This window comes from Astatotilapia calliptera, chromosome 4 (assembly GCF_900246225.1).
Source record: "Astatotilapia calliptera chromosome 4, fAstCal1.2, whole genome shotgun sequence".
Taxonomy (NCBI): domain Eukaryota; kingdom Metazoa; phylum Chordata; class Actinopteri; order Cichliformes; family Cichlidae; genus Astatotilapia; species Astatotilapia calliptera.
Window position 1 is genome coordinate 7,371,640 of NC_039305.1, and position 15,002 is coordinate 7,386,641.

General features: G+C 40.1%; 1 protein-coding gene across 2 annotated transcripts in view; it reads right to left on the minus strand.

The window, feature by feature from the left end:
* znf652 (zinc finger protein 652) overlaps window positions 1-15,002 on the minus strand; it is a 16,781-nt gene continuing 1,779 nt past the window's right edge. For both annotated transcript variants that reach the window (XM_026164319.1, XM_026164320.1), the window contains exons 2-6: window positions 10,453-11,938; window positions 7,336-7,483; window positions 6,921-7,036; window positions 4,257-4,401; window positions 1-2,366 (exon numbers count right to left, since the gene is read on the minus strand). In XM_026164319.1, coding sequence (XP_026020104.1) covers window positions 1,747-2,366; window positions 4,257-4,401; window positions 6,921-7,036; window positions 7,336-7,483; window positions 10,453-11,460 — 2,037 coding nt within the window. In that variant the 5' untranslated portion in view covers window positions 11,461-11,938 and the 3' untranslated portion in view covers window positions 1-1,746. The remainder of the gene's footprint in view (window positions 2,367-4,256; window positions 4,402-6,920; window positions 7,037-7,335; window positions 7,484-10,452; window positions 11,939-15,002) is intronic.

The following is a 15,002-nucleotide window of genomic DNA, read 5'->3' on the forward strand; positions in this document are numbered from 1 at the left end:
AAAAAACCCCAAACAAAAATAAAAAACAAAAACAAAAAAAACATACATATGAGTTATCGGCCATCATTCTGCGTAGGCAACTTTCAGCAACTTTAGACATGCATTTGCCTGTGTGGATCAAAGTATGTCAGTACGATCAAAGTACAAAAGAAAATAAAAAAGTAACGCCACCCCACACCAAACCGTGGAATATAGGCTGAGAGGAATATGCATAATTTCCCATTAAGAACTTTGATGAGTAAAGGTCCCAGTTGTGTATACTGTGTGTGTGTCAATTGACCTTTAACATGATAACCCGTATCATCGACAGCAGCGAAGGGAGGTGGGATATATCCTGATGGGGCCACGTGGTTGGCCCCTCACAGTGGCAGTACTCGACAGTCATCCGTTATCTAAAAGCTTCTGTTGGCCAACAGTATTGAAAGCTGAGGCAGCACTGATTAAAGTAAATAAATCAGTGACCATGTGGTCTTTTGTGTGTATGCGTGTGCTTGAAAAAGTGTGAGGAGTGAGTGTGTGCGCGCCTAGGCAATGTCCTGCATAACTAGAGTTGTCTGGATCGCAAAATATCTAGTCAAACCTTGGATGCGCAGTAGAAAAGCTCAACTGGCAAGACATGTTCTGTATGACACAATACAATGCTATTATGTAGTTCATACTTCTGAAAATTAAGAAAAAAGCAAAAACAAAAGAAACATTTCATGTACTGGAATGGAAAGCACCATTTTATCATGTAATGAATCTCAGACTAAGTCCAGATTCAATTAACCACTTACAAAATCTTTTGACCAAATGTCCTTTTACAAAGTTCCTCCCCCCTTCCTTACTGTAACCTATGGCACTGCATCTTGCACAACTTCTGTTGCCCCTCTGACAGAAAGGCCAGGACTTGACCTTAAGACAGAGAAAGGCTCAGGTAGAACCAGTTACAACATTCATTAAACGTTTCTGTGGGGCCCCAAGGCTCTGCAGTACAACTAGGAGGACAGGTGCAGTATTGCTATGGGGAGGACCTGCACAGAAAGCTCAAGCCCTGACCAATGTGCAACCCTATGGTCAAGTTGACATAAGGAGAAATCAGTGACACTGATCTTTTGATCAGTGAAGCCCAGGTAATACATGAGACGACTTCCATCAGCAGCTTTTGATGAAAATAATGTACAGACTGAGAACTTGCACTAAAATTGTTTTCTGTAGAAGAAATTGTTGAAGAAAATATTTGTCAGTTGAGCAGGATATTAAAGTAGAGGTGTTACATGATGTGTACACTGAGGGTACATAAGTCTGTATCTTCAGAACACACAGGGGTGTGTAAAGTTTAGTTTGAGTTACATGAATCTGTTCGACAGGAGCACCTTTGCTTTATGTCCACACAGAAAGAGCTTCAACCACATTTTTCACGATCCATCTCATCCTTTTCTAATAGGAAAAAGATAAGTACTCATAACAGTTAGCACAACTGTGTAATGCATTGTGTTTTACTTGCACTATATACACAAATGTTTTAAACAAAAGCACATAATTACAGTGCTGTTTATTGGACTCTGAGCACTTATAAAACACACATTTGATTTCAGTGCCTGAAGTCTCCTGTGTAGACACATACTGAGTAATGGTGCTGGTCACGCTACGCCTTCTCTGTAGACATGGCTTTGGGGGCCTTGAAACTAAAAAACTGAGGCAGGACTATGAGAAGACGTGGAACAAGGCGCGGTTTGGTGCTGGCCTACAGACCAGCAGCACAGTTCAGTGGTGCTGCGGGGCTCCGGGGCCCTTATCGGGAGGGGCCATGTGGTGCAGGTAGCTGCTGTCTTCGTGCCCACAGTGGTTTAGGGGCTCACTCTTAAAAAGAGCTGGAGGTGGGGGGAGGTGGGAGACAGGGGGCACTGCTAGGTGGTGGTGGGGGTGAGGTTGGGCATGTTGGGGTGTGCTTGAGAGGTGCTGCTGGGTTGATGAGGGGTGGGGATGATGGTGAGAGGGCACTGAGTGGAGTGGCACATGGGAAAATGTGTGCCCCACAGTGCCTTGAGGAGGAATAGACCCTCCTGTTGGGTTGAGGCCCATGGTTGCTGAGGTGGTGGCCAGGGTGGCAGTTGAGGGCCCAGGGCCAGAGGTTGAGGAAGATGAGAAGGTGTTGGAAAAGATCCGGACAGGCACAGGTGGGCCGCTAGTCTGCAGAACAACGGGGCTGGTGACCCGGAAACACTTCTCTTTGTGTGCTTTGAGCATGTTGGAGAAGCGGAAGCGTTGGCCGCACACCTCACAGGGATAGGGCTTCTCGCCTGTGTGGGTGCGGCGGTGGCGTTTCATGTTGGGTCGGCTGGTGAAGCTCTTCCCACAGATCTCACAAATGAAAGGCTTCTCCCCTGCATAGATTCATAAAAAAACAACAACACTGAATGAGAAAAAAAAAAAAGAACAGTTTTTAGCAATTAACAAGAAGAATGGAGCACAGGGGGAAAAAATGCATTACAATAAAATCATTCGGTGTCAAAAGTGAGGGTTAGAAAGTGTTAAATATTCAACAAAGTTAACTGTCCTCCCCCCTCCCCTTTAACCATTTCCCTCTGCAGAGAGCAACAGTTCTCTTTTAAATATGTAAATAAGTTTTTGCTGTCAACCCACCCACTCCGCAGGAAGCTATTACAATTCACACTTTGAGCAGAGGAGATGTGAAAGTGAACAACAGCAGCTCCGTTGGATTGTCGCTCTCATTAACCTCCCTCCATGGAGCCACTGAATGTGCCTGCTACCACCCACACAGCCATCTATTAACAGGCTGCTGAAGGGCTCTCTAAATGCCTTATTCTTGCATGTTATGTGTGAAGCTCCTCCACACTAAATGAATATCAAAAGGTGACAGTTAATGTGCTAGTCTTCTGTAACTGTTACCTTACATTCACTCATGAGAATTCACATGGAAAAAAAAAATCTGTATGCAGTGAACCAAACTTTGGGTGTTGAAAGTGTATGCTTCCTATTACAGAGCATGACTGGGTGTGTCTCCTCCTGGATGAGGTTAAATTGGTTGGTAGCAGCAGGGAGAGGAGAGGGTAGCATAATTACACATCACAAATAGAACTGTGAGAGCCTATGGAGTGCAGTGTGTCCACCCACGACAGGCACGGCTGGTGAAAAACAGTGAAGGACATACAAGCATCACTGCTTAGCAGTGGTCTTAGAAATAGCAATGCAGCAGAGACAGAAAATCAAAGGGGTGTAATACAGCATGTGTTTGGGTAGTCATTATAAGCCACAGTATATGCAAGGCTCCTCTTTGATGTGAACATCCCTCTCATTAAAAATTCTGGGCAAAGTCTCCTGCTCTTACCACTATAATGTTCCTGTTGGCAACTCCCCATCTGATTCTTTTTTTAGGATGAGTATGGTGACTGGGTGGCTGGTAAAGCAGGCCAATGAAGGATGGTAAATGCTTGATAAACTTTAGATTTATAAAGTAAATTAAATCTATAGTCATTTGAGACTTTTGTTATATTTCAATAAGAGTACAAAGTGCTGTAACCGTCAAGCAAAGGACAAAAAAGATTTAGGAAACAACTGGTCTGTATGAAATGTAATTTTCCCCTCAACAGCTGGGCCAACTTGGTCTTTGTAATTTGCTTCTGCACGACTGCATTTAAATAGAAGCTGGGAGGAAACTATGCAAACATGGAAAACAAAAGGGCAAGACATTTGTCGACTAAAGTAGCAAGTATCTGCTGAGTAGTCATTTCTTTGTTTTAGTTGACTGCAGAAAAAGAAATGTAAATTTAAAAAAAAAGAAAAAAAAAGGGAGTTTTATTTTTATATAGATTATGATCAATGCCAAAAAAAAAAAAAAATACTGTTTACATATATCAGACTTGAGGGTTGTGTGTAACCAGTTAGTGACATTATTTACTGAAGAATCCACAGTGGAGACATTACATTATTTGAAACTGGAATCTCCTGCTGTGGAGAAACTACAACTAGGGTACTATATTTGAGTGCAGCCTCGTTCAGTTTCTACAAACAAAGTGATGAGTTTTCTATAAAGCTTCCTGATTTCATAGAAATGCCTCACCACTTAAAAAGGGCTCTGAAACTAGAATTGGTTTCCTGCATTTAAAAAGCAGGTTAATACTGACACTCATATTTTTGCAGAAAGTCCATAGGTTTCAGCCATATGGATTATCCCAAAGGACACTGGCCTGATTGGCATGTGTGATTTTCCCAGAACACTTATGGAACTTAAAAGACCCACACTTGTTTCTCACCTGTGTGTGTCTTCATGTGCTCATCAAAGTACTGTTTCATGTTGAAGTCTTTGCCACACCACTGGCACATGAACTGCTTGTGTCCGATGTGAATGCTCATGTGGGAGCGCAGCTGGTACTTGTATTGGAACCGTTCATCACAGTTCTACAGCAGAAACAACAGATGCGTTCAGATAACATGTCCACACACACACACACACACACACACACACACACACACACACCAGCATGCACACACACACACACAAAAAAAAAAAAGCACACTTGCTGACACACAGTAATTGACAATCTGATTTAGATAAAACATTTATCATGCGCTACTCTTTCTGCATTTTCTAATGTGAAAATAGTTTAGAAGTGAAATGTTTATTTTGACAACCGTAACCCAAGTAAATCAGTAAGGGTTTAAGACAGAACTGTAACATTGTTCAATCATAAAACAGCTTTTGATGTGACAAAAGCTGCTTCAGCTCTGACAATAAATCACTTATTGCTTTTGGCTGCTTCCTTGTTTTGTCCCAAATGATAATTTTGTGAAAATGTCAATGTTATTATTTAACATTTTCATAACTGTTGTTGTTGTTAAATATAACTGTTGTGTGGCATTATTTAGAGTTATGTGTACACTGCTGTGTAGGGACTGCTTTATGACGCATCACGCTTAAGAAACGCAGTTAGTTCCACAATCCAGCACCACTGCTCAGGTTATTTTGGTGCATGGAGCAACACTGTATTTGCAATCTGTTTTCTTTCCTGGTCAGGGTTTTCTTGAAGTGAAGTATTCATAATCTTAATGTGGCACCACCTGACCAAATAAATGTCAGTAAGGGAAGAAAAGAAAGAAAAAGAAAAGCTGCTTCTATAAACAGCCTATATACTTATTAAGGATAAAGTTGAATATTTGATGACGACCTCAAACATCTGATTAGAGTAACTCCACCTCCATACATAGTTCTGGTTTGACCCCCATTTAAACAGTTGGGGAATGTAAAGGTCTTTGGCTGAAGTAAAACACTGTTTCAACTGTACCCAACCCAGCTGAACAGGGAAAACAAAACAAAGCAACGATCACGTCACACAACATAACAAAACGCTTCTCTCACAGACGTCACATGCATACATTGAACATTTATTCCTTCAGCTATTTAACGCTTCAGTTAATAGGTGAACTGTGTTCCTGTGTGGTTTTCTAATATTTGACATGGTCTGGCTTCAGCTCCTCTGTAGAACATTGTCCACTGAATGCAAAACACACAGTGCACAGTCAACATCTGGAAGACACTGACTATTTTAGGTTATTCACAAACCACAGGACACAGATGTCTCCCAGCTGAAACTTACTGGTGTAAGTCTGCTTTTACAGCACACAAAAAAAAATTCTGTCACTCCATTCAAGTGATCAAACTAGTTTAAAACATATAATTGAATTAAAATAAATAAAATCCACAGTAAAATTCACACCAAAAATAAATAAGAAGGGGGGTGGTGAAATTTAAATGTTTGCTTATATAAAAATTTCTAAAGCCACTGCACTTTCATCCTTATATAATTTTATTTGTTCAAGGGTATTTGAAGACAGTATGTAAATTAAACCACCACTATTATATGCCCTCCATGTTATGTAAATGATCTTTAACGCAAATATTTCAACTGCAACAAAACCCTGTGAAATTGTAAAAATAAAATGGCCTGTATTTGTATAGCGCTTTTCTAGTCCCTAATGACCCCAAAGCGCTTTACACAACCTGTCATCCACCCATTCACACACACATTCACACACTGGTGATGGCAAGCTACATTGTAGCCACAGCCACCCTGGGGCGCACTGACAGAGGCGAGGCTGCCGGACACTGGCGCCACCGGGCCCTCTGACGCCACCAGTAGGCAACGGGTGAAGTGTCTTGCCCAAGGACACAACGACCGAGGAGCCGGGGCTCGAACCGGCAACCTTCCGATTACAAGGCGAACTCCCAACTCTTGAGCCATGATCGCCCCGATGTGATTTAAATTTTTTTTTTTTTCCCATAACAAGTAGGAACTCAAAGAAGGCCAACCAACGAAATCTGTGCCTAAGGTACATAAATCCTCTAGATACATGGATTAGCAATAATCTATTTCCTCTTAAGTTTTACCACAGTTTTAAACTTTAGTTGTGGTGGGGACTGGGACACAAAAGCACTGGATTAAGTGAATAAATAAGTCAATGAGCAAATAATACCCTTTAAGTTTTATGTGCTACAAATAAATAACTTAGAAATGCTGCATCTAAGTCTCTTATTATGCAGATGAACTGCTGGTCTACCATCTGCAGCCATACTCCTCTGAGGCCTCCATGAGTTTGCTATAGTGGCACATGAATCTGTTCTCCACCCTAAACAGGTTCTGGTTGCAACAGCCCTTCAGCTCACAGGATCTCCAGAGTGGGAGGACAACAGCCATAAGCTGTAGTCCACAACAGGAGACTGGAGGAAAACAGGAGATGGAAAAGCCCAGACCCTGAAGTTTATATATATAGGTCAAAGGATTGTCCACAAGTAAACTGACTGTGGATGCATTGTTCTCTCAAACAAACAAAAAATAATAACACCCAAATATACTTGGATGGTTTATGTAGGGGAAATACTGATTCGGTCACTGTTTGAAGTCTATTGTTAGACATCTTACCTCACAACGAAAGGGCTTCTCTCCAGAGTGCTGGAGTGAGTGAACTTTCAAAGACATACTGCGCTTAAATGACTTCCCACACGTTTCACAGGTGAATGGCATGTCCTTCGTATGAGCTGGATTTAAGAGAAAAAAATGCAAGTGACATGGCTAAATCATAACAAACTAATCAAATTAAAGTTTTAACTAAATTGGTATTGCTTGAATAAATGCTATGATGAGACATGATCATACAAAAGAATTTACATTTCACAATATTTAAAAAGAAAAGGCAGCATGTTGTCACTAAAGACACTATGCTGAGTATCTATAAGAAAAAAAATGGATCTTGTACAGGTGAATATTATTTAATTGAAAGCCATGTGGTGTCTCACACTTCTAGATATCACAGTAACAGACAGCAGCCGCAACTTACCAACCATGTGCTTTCGGACGTGAGCCATAGTGTAGAATTTTTTCTCACAGATTTCACATGAGAACTTCTTTTCTGCATAGCCATGCACAATTTTGATGTGCTCATGCAATGACCAGAGCTTCTTAAAAGACTTGCTGCAGGAAACACACTGAAGAACAATAACAACAAAAATGTATAAAGAGAAGACAAAAAAAATATTAATTTTAAGCATTTTGTTTTGATCAGCCAGAATTCTTTTATTATACTCCAGCGCCCTCTGCTGGGCAAAAAAAGTCAGCAAGGGTTTATCTTGCTGAAATCCCTCTAAATCCTACCATCAAAGTAAAAACGGAAGCGGCCAAATCATCATAACTAAATCATTACTCTTGATTTAAAAAACAACAACAACAACAACAACAAAAAACTTCAATAGTAATACTTCCTTCTTAAATCATATCGAACATAATGCAACCCGATCAAAAGACCATTTTAATTTCAAAGTATAAATCAGTGGTACTTGGACAGTTGCAGACAAGTACTATACATTGATGTTTGGCCATGACCAAACATCAAACTGGGCGTTGCAGTAATTTCTGTCTAGCATGAGTTTTATGATTAGGCTGTTGTCTCCCTAAAATAAAATATCTTGCAGCGTGACAAGATAACAACCAGATGAACTGTGAAAAAGTATCCACACAAACAAAGTGGCCAAAAAATAAAATAAAATAAAAATTAAAAAAAATACAGTTTCTTCCAGCTGCCTTTTAGCATGTGATTGCCAAGATATCATGTGAATCATTTCCAACAACGCGTTCCTTTTTTCCATGTTAACAAAAATCAATCAAATAATAAAATGAAACACTGTGGAACCAGTTGTGTGCACATACTCTTACATCTCACCCTGGAGCTCTTTCACAGCTGCCACCGGTACTGCTGGTAGCATCACAAGTGTGTTTATATACAGATGTTCGTGTTTTAACGTCAGCCTACTCAAAAAAGATCCACATTTTGCCATAGTACAAATGGTTGTATAGACATGTTTAAAAGATTCCTAATTTCCCTTTGTTTTATATTGTAATATAACTACTGTTCTCTCTGGTTATCAGAAAAGCTGACAGAAAACATGAAAGTGGAAAAACTGAACTTCATAATTCAGAGCCTTTTAAATTAGATTGTTAGTACACATGCACAGAAATTACTCATTTGAGAGTTGCTTCAAGGACAAAAAATAAGGGGGGAAAACAAACAAAAAAGAAACAGAAAAAAAGAAACAGTTGCACAATTACACATATTATATCTCCATGACGTGAGAACAGGTTTCTTTATACCCTGTAATTGTTTCAAACTGTTTCGGGTGGCTCAGAGGAAGCTGCTCAAATAACATTTTCTTTAAACTGCAGATGCAAATCAAGCAGAACAAACCAAGGGCTAAATAAAGCTGCTAAAAACAGCTGTATAACCCTTGGGGATTCAGATGCTGAGTCGCCTTTTTCAATTTTAGAGAAGTAAAACCACAATGCACCTTCTTTCACTGAAATATTTTTGATAATAGATGGCTGATCTAAATAACGTCAGTTTCAGATATTGCTTAAGCATTACCAGTAATGCACACATGACTTTTCAAACAAAATACAATTAGTATTTTTAGATTGCATATTTGACAGAAATCTTCTGTGCTATTTTACCACAAACCATGACGATGTTGTTATCAATAGCTTATGAAGTAAATTCAACACAAACTCCTACAGCTGTATTGTTGTGGTGGCTGAAAACAATATGGCCCTCAAAACATTCAAAGCACACCGCAGCTTAAGTTATGTTTCAGGAGATAAAATGTTATGGCATTTTTTGTGTGCTTTTACTTTCATGGTAATAACTTCTAATTACCATTGTCTAGGTAGAATTTTTAATATAGCAGTCCATGACAACTTTAGACGTTTTTCAAAACTTAATGAATATCAAAAGAAGAAAGAAAGCTACAGAAATACTGCAGAATTTCAAGGTTAATATCATGGCTAATGTGACAAGTCGAACACTTCTGGAATTCAGGAATATCTAATTCAGCTAAATTAAATTTCTTGTTATATGTGCTTTTTACTGACCTTTCTGCATATTTCATAACTGATATCTGTTTTAATTAGTGAGTGATGAATGTTGTATAATGGCTGCATAAAATCACTAGCATGAAGCACCTTGAAAGCTGCATCCCCCGTGAAATGACTGTTGGCCACCTTAGTTATTAAAAAGCCACACTCTTCTCCTGTGAGCTAACAGCTGAAAACCCACTTTCAGTTCTCAGCTGCCGCTACATTCAAACTGCCACATAAATGAGCTGAGAGAGCTCCGAATCTGCTGCTGCTAGCAAGTTACTGAAACTTTTAGCAATCACTGTTTTCTCTTTGAAAATTGAACTTTTTAAAGTGTCAAATGTTGCCTTTAGATTTTCTAACAAAATAAATGCCAACATCAACCAAGAGGGTATCATAGTCATCAGGTAACAAGTTTGGTCACATTAAAAAGTTTTAAACAAAGTGATTGCTTTCACATACCACAATAACTCACTTTAAAGCCAAGTCATTTTTTGGTCATTACTTCCACTAAATGATTTACAGTTAATTCTGTAAAAAACATAACTACATATCATTTGCCTTTTTTTTTTTTTCCCCTTTCTTGAACAAGCAGCCACCTTTAGTGGCAGAAAACTGCATCCTGACTTAATACTACAGTTACATTGGATGGGTGGATGGATGGATATATATATTTTTTTTCCCCTATTTTTTTTTTTTTTTTTTAAATACATGACTACAAATTCTAATCAGTTAAATATGACTGATTTCAGTTCAAATGTAATTTAGAAATAAACTGAAACCTGCCAGAAATATACTTAAATATATGCAGAAAAATACAATATTATAATTACTAATACATAAGAATTTGTGTCCGCAGGTGTCAAAGAGGAGCCTGGGGTTGGAGCATCAGATAAGGCTGTAGTACAGGTGCACAAGTCTCATGGCTTAGAGGAAAGTCTTGTTCTAATTTATCTAAACATCTTTATACGTAAGAATATATTAAACCTCTTTCTCCAGAAAAACATTTACAAGAGTAACTACACAAATATCAGATAAAGGTTTGGATTACCTGAATGTTCTTCTCACAATCAGTCTGCTGGTGCAAGGCTAGCTCACTCTCCAAGACAAACTTCTTGCCGCACTTGTCACAGATCTGCATTCGTCTGTGTGTAACATTCATGTGCTTCTCCAGGTACCAGCGTGTGTTGAATACTCGAGGACATTTTTCACATGCCAGCATCTCCTTCTCCTCCACCTCTGCTTTCCCTCCTGATGGTACAGTAGGAGAAGAGGAGGGAGCTGACCTAGCTGACCTGCCTTTGCTCTTTGGAGGCTCTGTGCGTTTCCGTCGCCCTCTGGTGGTCATTCCAGCAGGGGTAGCACCCAGAGCTGTTCGCAGACTTTTCCTCCGTGGCTGGCTGGAAGCAGCTGCACTACTAGACCCTCGACGGGTTCTCTTTGACCGCGTTCTTTGACTTTCAACATCATCTTCCTCCTCATCTTCCTCCTCATCCTCCTCAGGGCTCTCATCTTCCTCCTCCTCCTCTTCTTCCTCCTCCTCGTCATCGTCGTCATCATCACTTCCAGCTCTTTCAGAGTCATCTACTGTGGTTCCAGTTTTATTGTCCCCTTTGGATACATGAAGTGTCTGGTTGTTCAGGTTGACCTCCACAATGATTTGCTCACGCTTGAAACTCTCCTCACCATCCTCACCCTCTTCTTCCTCCTCATCTTCATCATCATCTTCAGTATCATCAGAGGATCCATCATTGCCTGCCTGGGACCCCTGTATCCCCACCTCCTGCCCAGCCCCCCCTTCTCTGAAATACTGCTGATGTTGGTGTTGACCAATGTTCTGATCTCCCATGGATGTCTTGGCTGCCATTTTATTGTCCACTAACACAGAATAAGGCTTGCCACCAACCTCCCTCTTATAAATCTTTCCTGTCAAGTCCAGGTCTGGGTTAGGAGAGTGAAAGTAGGACTGGGACACCGGTGCCCTGCGTCCTTCCTCCTGTGACATCCCGCCAAGACTAGGGATGGAAACCTCTTCCTTGAGGCTTTGACAGGATTTCATGAAGAGGGAGAAGGTATGGAGGGGGTACAGTTAGTAGGAGCACAGGGCAACGGAAAAGAGTAACAGCGGTGGTAACTAGGTAGACTAGCCTATCCTACAAGGAGAGGCAGGGGACACCACACTAATCCCCCACCCTCCTTCTACTGAAAAGACAGGAAGGAGGGGATGAGGTGAGAGACAGTCAACCGGATTCAAAGAGAGCATCCATGCTGTCCAAGCAAAGAACTGCAGCTGTATAGACATACAATCAGTTCCAACTTTTGTACCATGTGCTTAAGAATCAGAAAGCAAAACCAAAGTCTTAACGTTGATTCTCAACATTTAAAATTATCCCCTCCAGTTGTTGAGCTGCAGGCTGCTGCCCTGCAGAGCGCCAGTCTTCAAACAGCAGAGCAGGTAAAGATGAGCTGAATACCAAAAACGGAAATGCTGTAAGGACCTCTGCGTCTTGCTTGAACAGCCATTTGTTGTGCATTACCTATGAGATAAGACAAAGAAACAGAATAATATAGATGAGAGTGTTCCGTGTGACCTGAAACTACAGCCATATTGTCAAGTTCTGAACAGTGAGTGCCACACTTGGCCACAAATGTTTCAGTGTTGTGTGTAGGAGTGGAAACCACAGCTTTCACACATGAATGCGAGTGAATTCAATTTCAACAAATGAGCAGTCTAAATATTTCTAAACCACAACTGAAACACCTCATTATAAAGCAGAGACAGTTTGCTTTATAGAGTGACACATCAACATTCATGCTTGCAATAAGGACATATTTAGATCAACTAAAGTGCAACAAGTCACAACTTCTTCTCAGTAGTGAAAATATGTAACATATCTTCTTAAAGACGATCTGATCGATGTCAATGCTAGAGCAGAAAACAGCCTGTTTGTTAAACAACATCGGTTGTCTATGCACAAACACAGATGCAATCACTGTAAACTACCAACAATCTGAAACTTAATAAATAAATTGGTACTCACTCAGTCCTAACTGTGTTCCAGTGGTGGTTAGAGACCATTTACAGAAATACTTCTCAGAAAGCAAAAGCCAGATTCAAGTTCTAAAGCACACTGATTAAACAACACAAGATCTTCTTCAACATCACACATGCACAAACCTCCCATTGACTGTTGGAGAGTATAGTGTAACCACAGCTTAGGAGCTTGTATTGCAAATACAACCACAGGAAACTGTATGTCAACCTTTCAGTGAAACTGAAGTAGTGCACTTCTTGTAACAAACAGTATTATCACTGTGCTCATGCAAGTAACAGCTCAAAAAACATTGAATCAAAGAGTAATGTATTACTTATGTATGATGTTGGCTTTGGTGTAAATGTAATCCTGGAACTGACCCTGGATGACAGGTTGCTGACCTCGAACAACCCTACACCCTACAAAACATTTTGAGTGTGCACCAGGGCGGTTTGCTCGCTAGAAAACCTCCCCCCATGCAATAAACAAAAATTACATTTCCTTTCCAGGAGACAGCAAACATCCTCTCCTCAGAATCTTCACAAACATCTTATGCTTAAATTTCAAGAACTGACACACCACCGTCTACAAAGAAATCACAAACAGGCTAACAGGTACTTTCACATTCACACACACCCCCACTCCACCCATGAACTCTACTTTGTTCTGATGTTTAATTTAAAGTCACCATTAGAAAAGAGTTTCTGTAAATGCCAGAAAAAGGAGCATTACTGTGCAAATAATGGGAAATGCAGCTGAAACGATGGGTCACTCTTTGTAATTAAGGCATAAGCCTAATTATTTTACCGTGATCAAATATTAATCATAATGAGTTCTCTGAGGCTTAACCAGATCATTATTTGTCAGTTAAACTGTTGGTGTAATTTGTGGGGTCTTACATTTACTACCACTGATTTAATCCTACCTGGCAACAGAAGCTGCACCTGCTGAAAATAATCTTGAATAAAACCAGATTAATTAAAAATAGGCTATGAAACTTTGGTGATCCAAACTTAATGTGAGCTAAAGCCATCTTATTTAACATTTTCTTTCTAATTCACTGGTCGTTTTCCCAAAGATTGTCTTTTCACTTCAAGACTTGGTGCGTATATCTGGTGAATTTGATCCTCTGTAGATAAGCATGTTGCAGTGAAGGCAGAGATAAGATGAACTAAAGCAATTTTTTAAGCCAGAGATTAATCAGTTGGTTCTACCTCATTTTGCATGCAAAAAAGTAAGCCATTTATGTAGACTTTGGGTATGCACATATAAGGCACACCTGCCTTCCTGTGTAGGCTGACTCTGATCCTTTCTGAGAATTGGACAGGAGCTCTGAGAGCATTAAGACCACAAGGGGAGGGCAAGCTCGGCACTGACAGAGCAACTTAACTCACATGGTAGTCCTAGACACAAAGCCTAATAGATTATCCTGTGTCTAGATGACAGAGCAATATAAACTGCAAGAGAACCCCCACGCCTAAACATGCAATTATGCTGGTTTACATTCTCGTTTGAAAAAAAGGCATGCTTGCACAACAACACAGCCAATTTATTACTATACCAATATAAAACTGATTAAAAAGATCATTTTTAAAATAAAAATAAAAAAGCACATAAACAGTGTGGTTATACAACCTTGTTGAGTATAACCCTTCTATTGCTTATCATTATCAACGATGAGTCATTTTGGGGTTTCACTCTCTGTGAAATAATGCAGTCCTTTGATGTGGGAATCAAGCAGAGCGCAGACTTCTCAATATCACGAGTAATTAGTTTACACATTCACCTTGTAGGATAGGGAGGTCAAACTTTTAGAAATGTAGATCGTTTTGCGACTGCCTATTGAAGCTTTAACAGCTTTCAAAGATGAACTTTGTACCCTGATGCAAAAAAAAGAAAAAGAGCATCAATGAATGTCTGGATTACTGAAATGACCTGTCAGCCAGAGAATTACTAATGCTCAGCAAAAGTTGCAGAGAAATCAAAGTTTTTTCAGCAATGGCCAATTCATAGCTGTCCTCAATCACGTTTCAGAGAAGCCAGAACTCATTTCATATGTAAGCCACAAAGCCAGTCACATACCGGATAGATGCTACTGTGGCTTAAGATATTTGTATGACACAGGATGGGAGTGTAACTGCAACGGCAGCATACAACACTTAAAACCCATCAGCATTAAATAGTACACATGCTGACAAGTACTTGGCTAAACTTTGACAGTTAAGCAGAGGAGACCTTTGAAGTCAAAATGTGTCACGTTTGCTTCGTACTATGCAGCAGTGCTACTCAAATCCATGCACCCTCTTGAGTCTAGACTTTAATGAGCTTTCCCTTTTGCAGCTTGTGGAGGACCTTGTGAAGGTTCACATTCTTGACTCTGTCCAAACTCATAAGACCTTAACCAGCTCACTGTGTGGTGCACTACAGGGGTGCTCCATGCCTCGGTAGGTATTTGGCCCTCAAACCCATAATCGAGGTCAGAGAGCAGTACCTAGGGTTTTTGATATAGCACATATCATTTGAGGCACTACACGAAGTGGTCAAGGAATATGTCAGCTTCCATCTC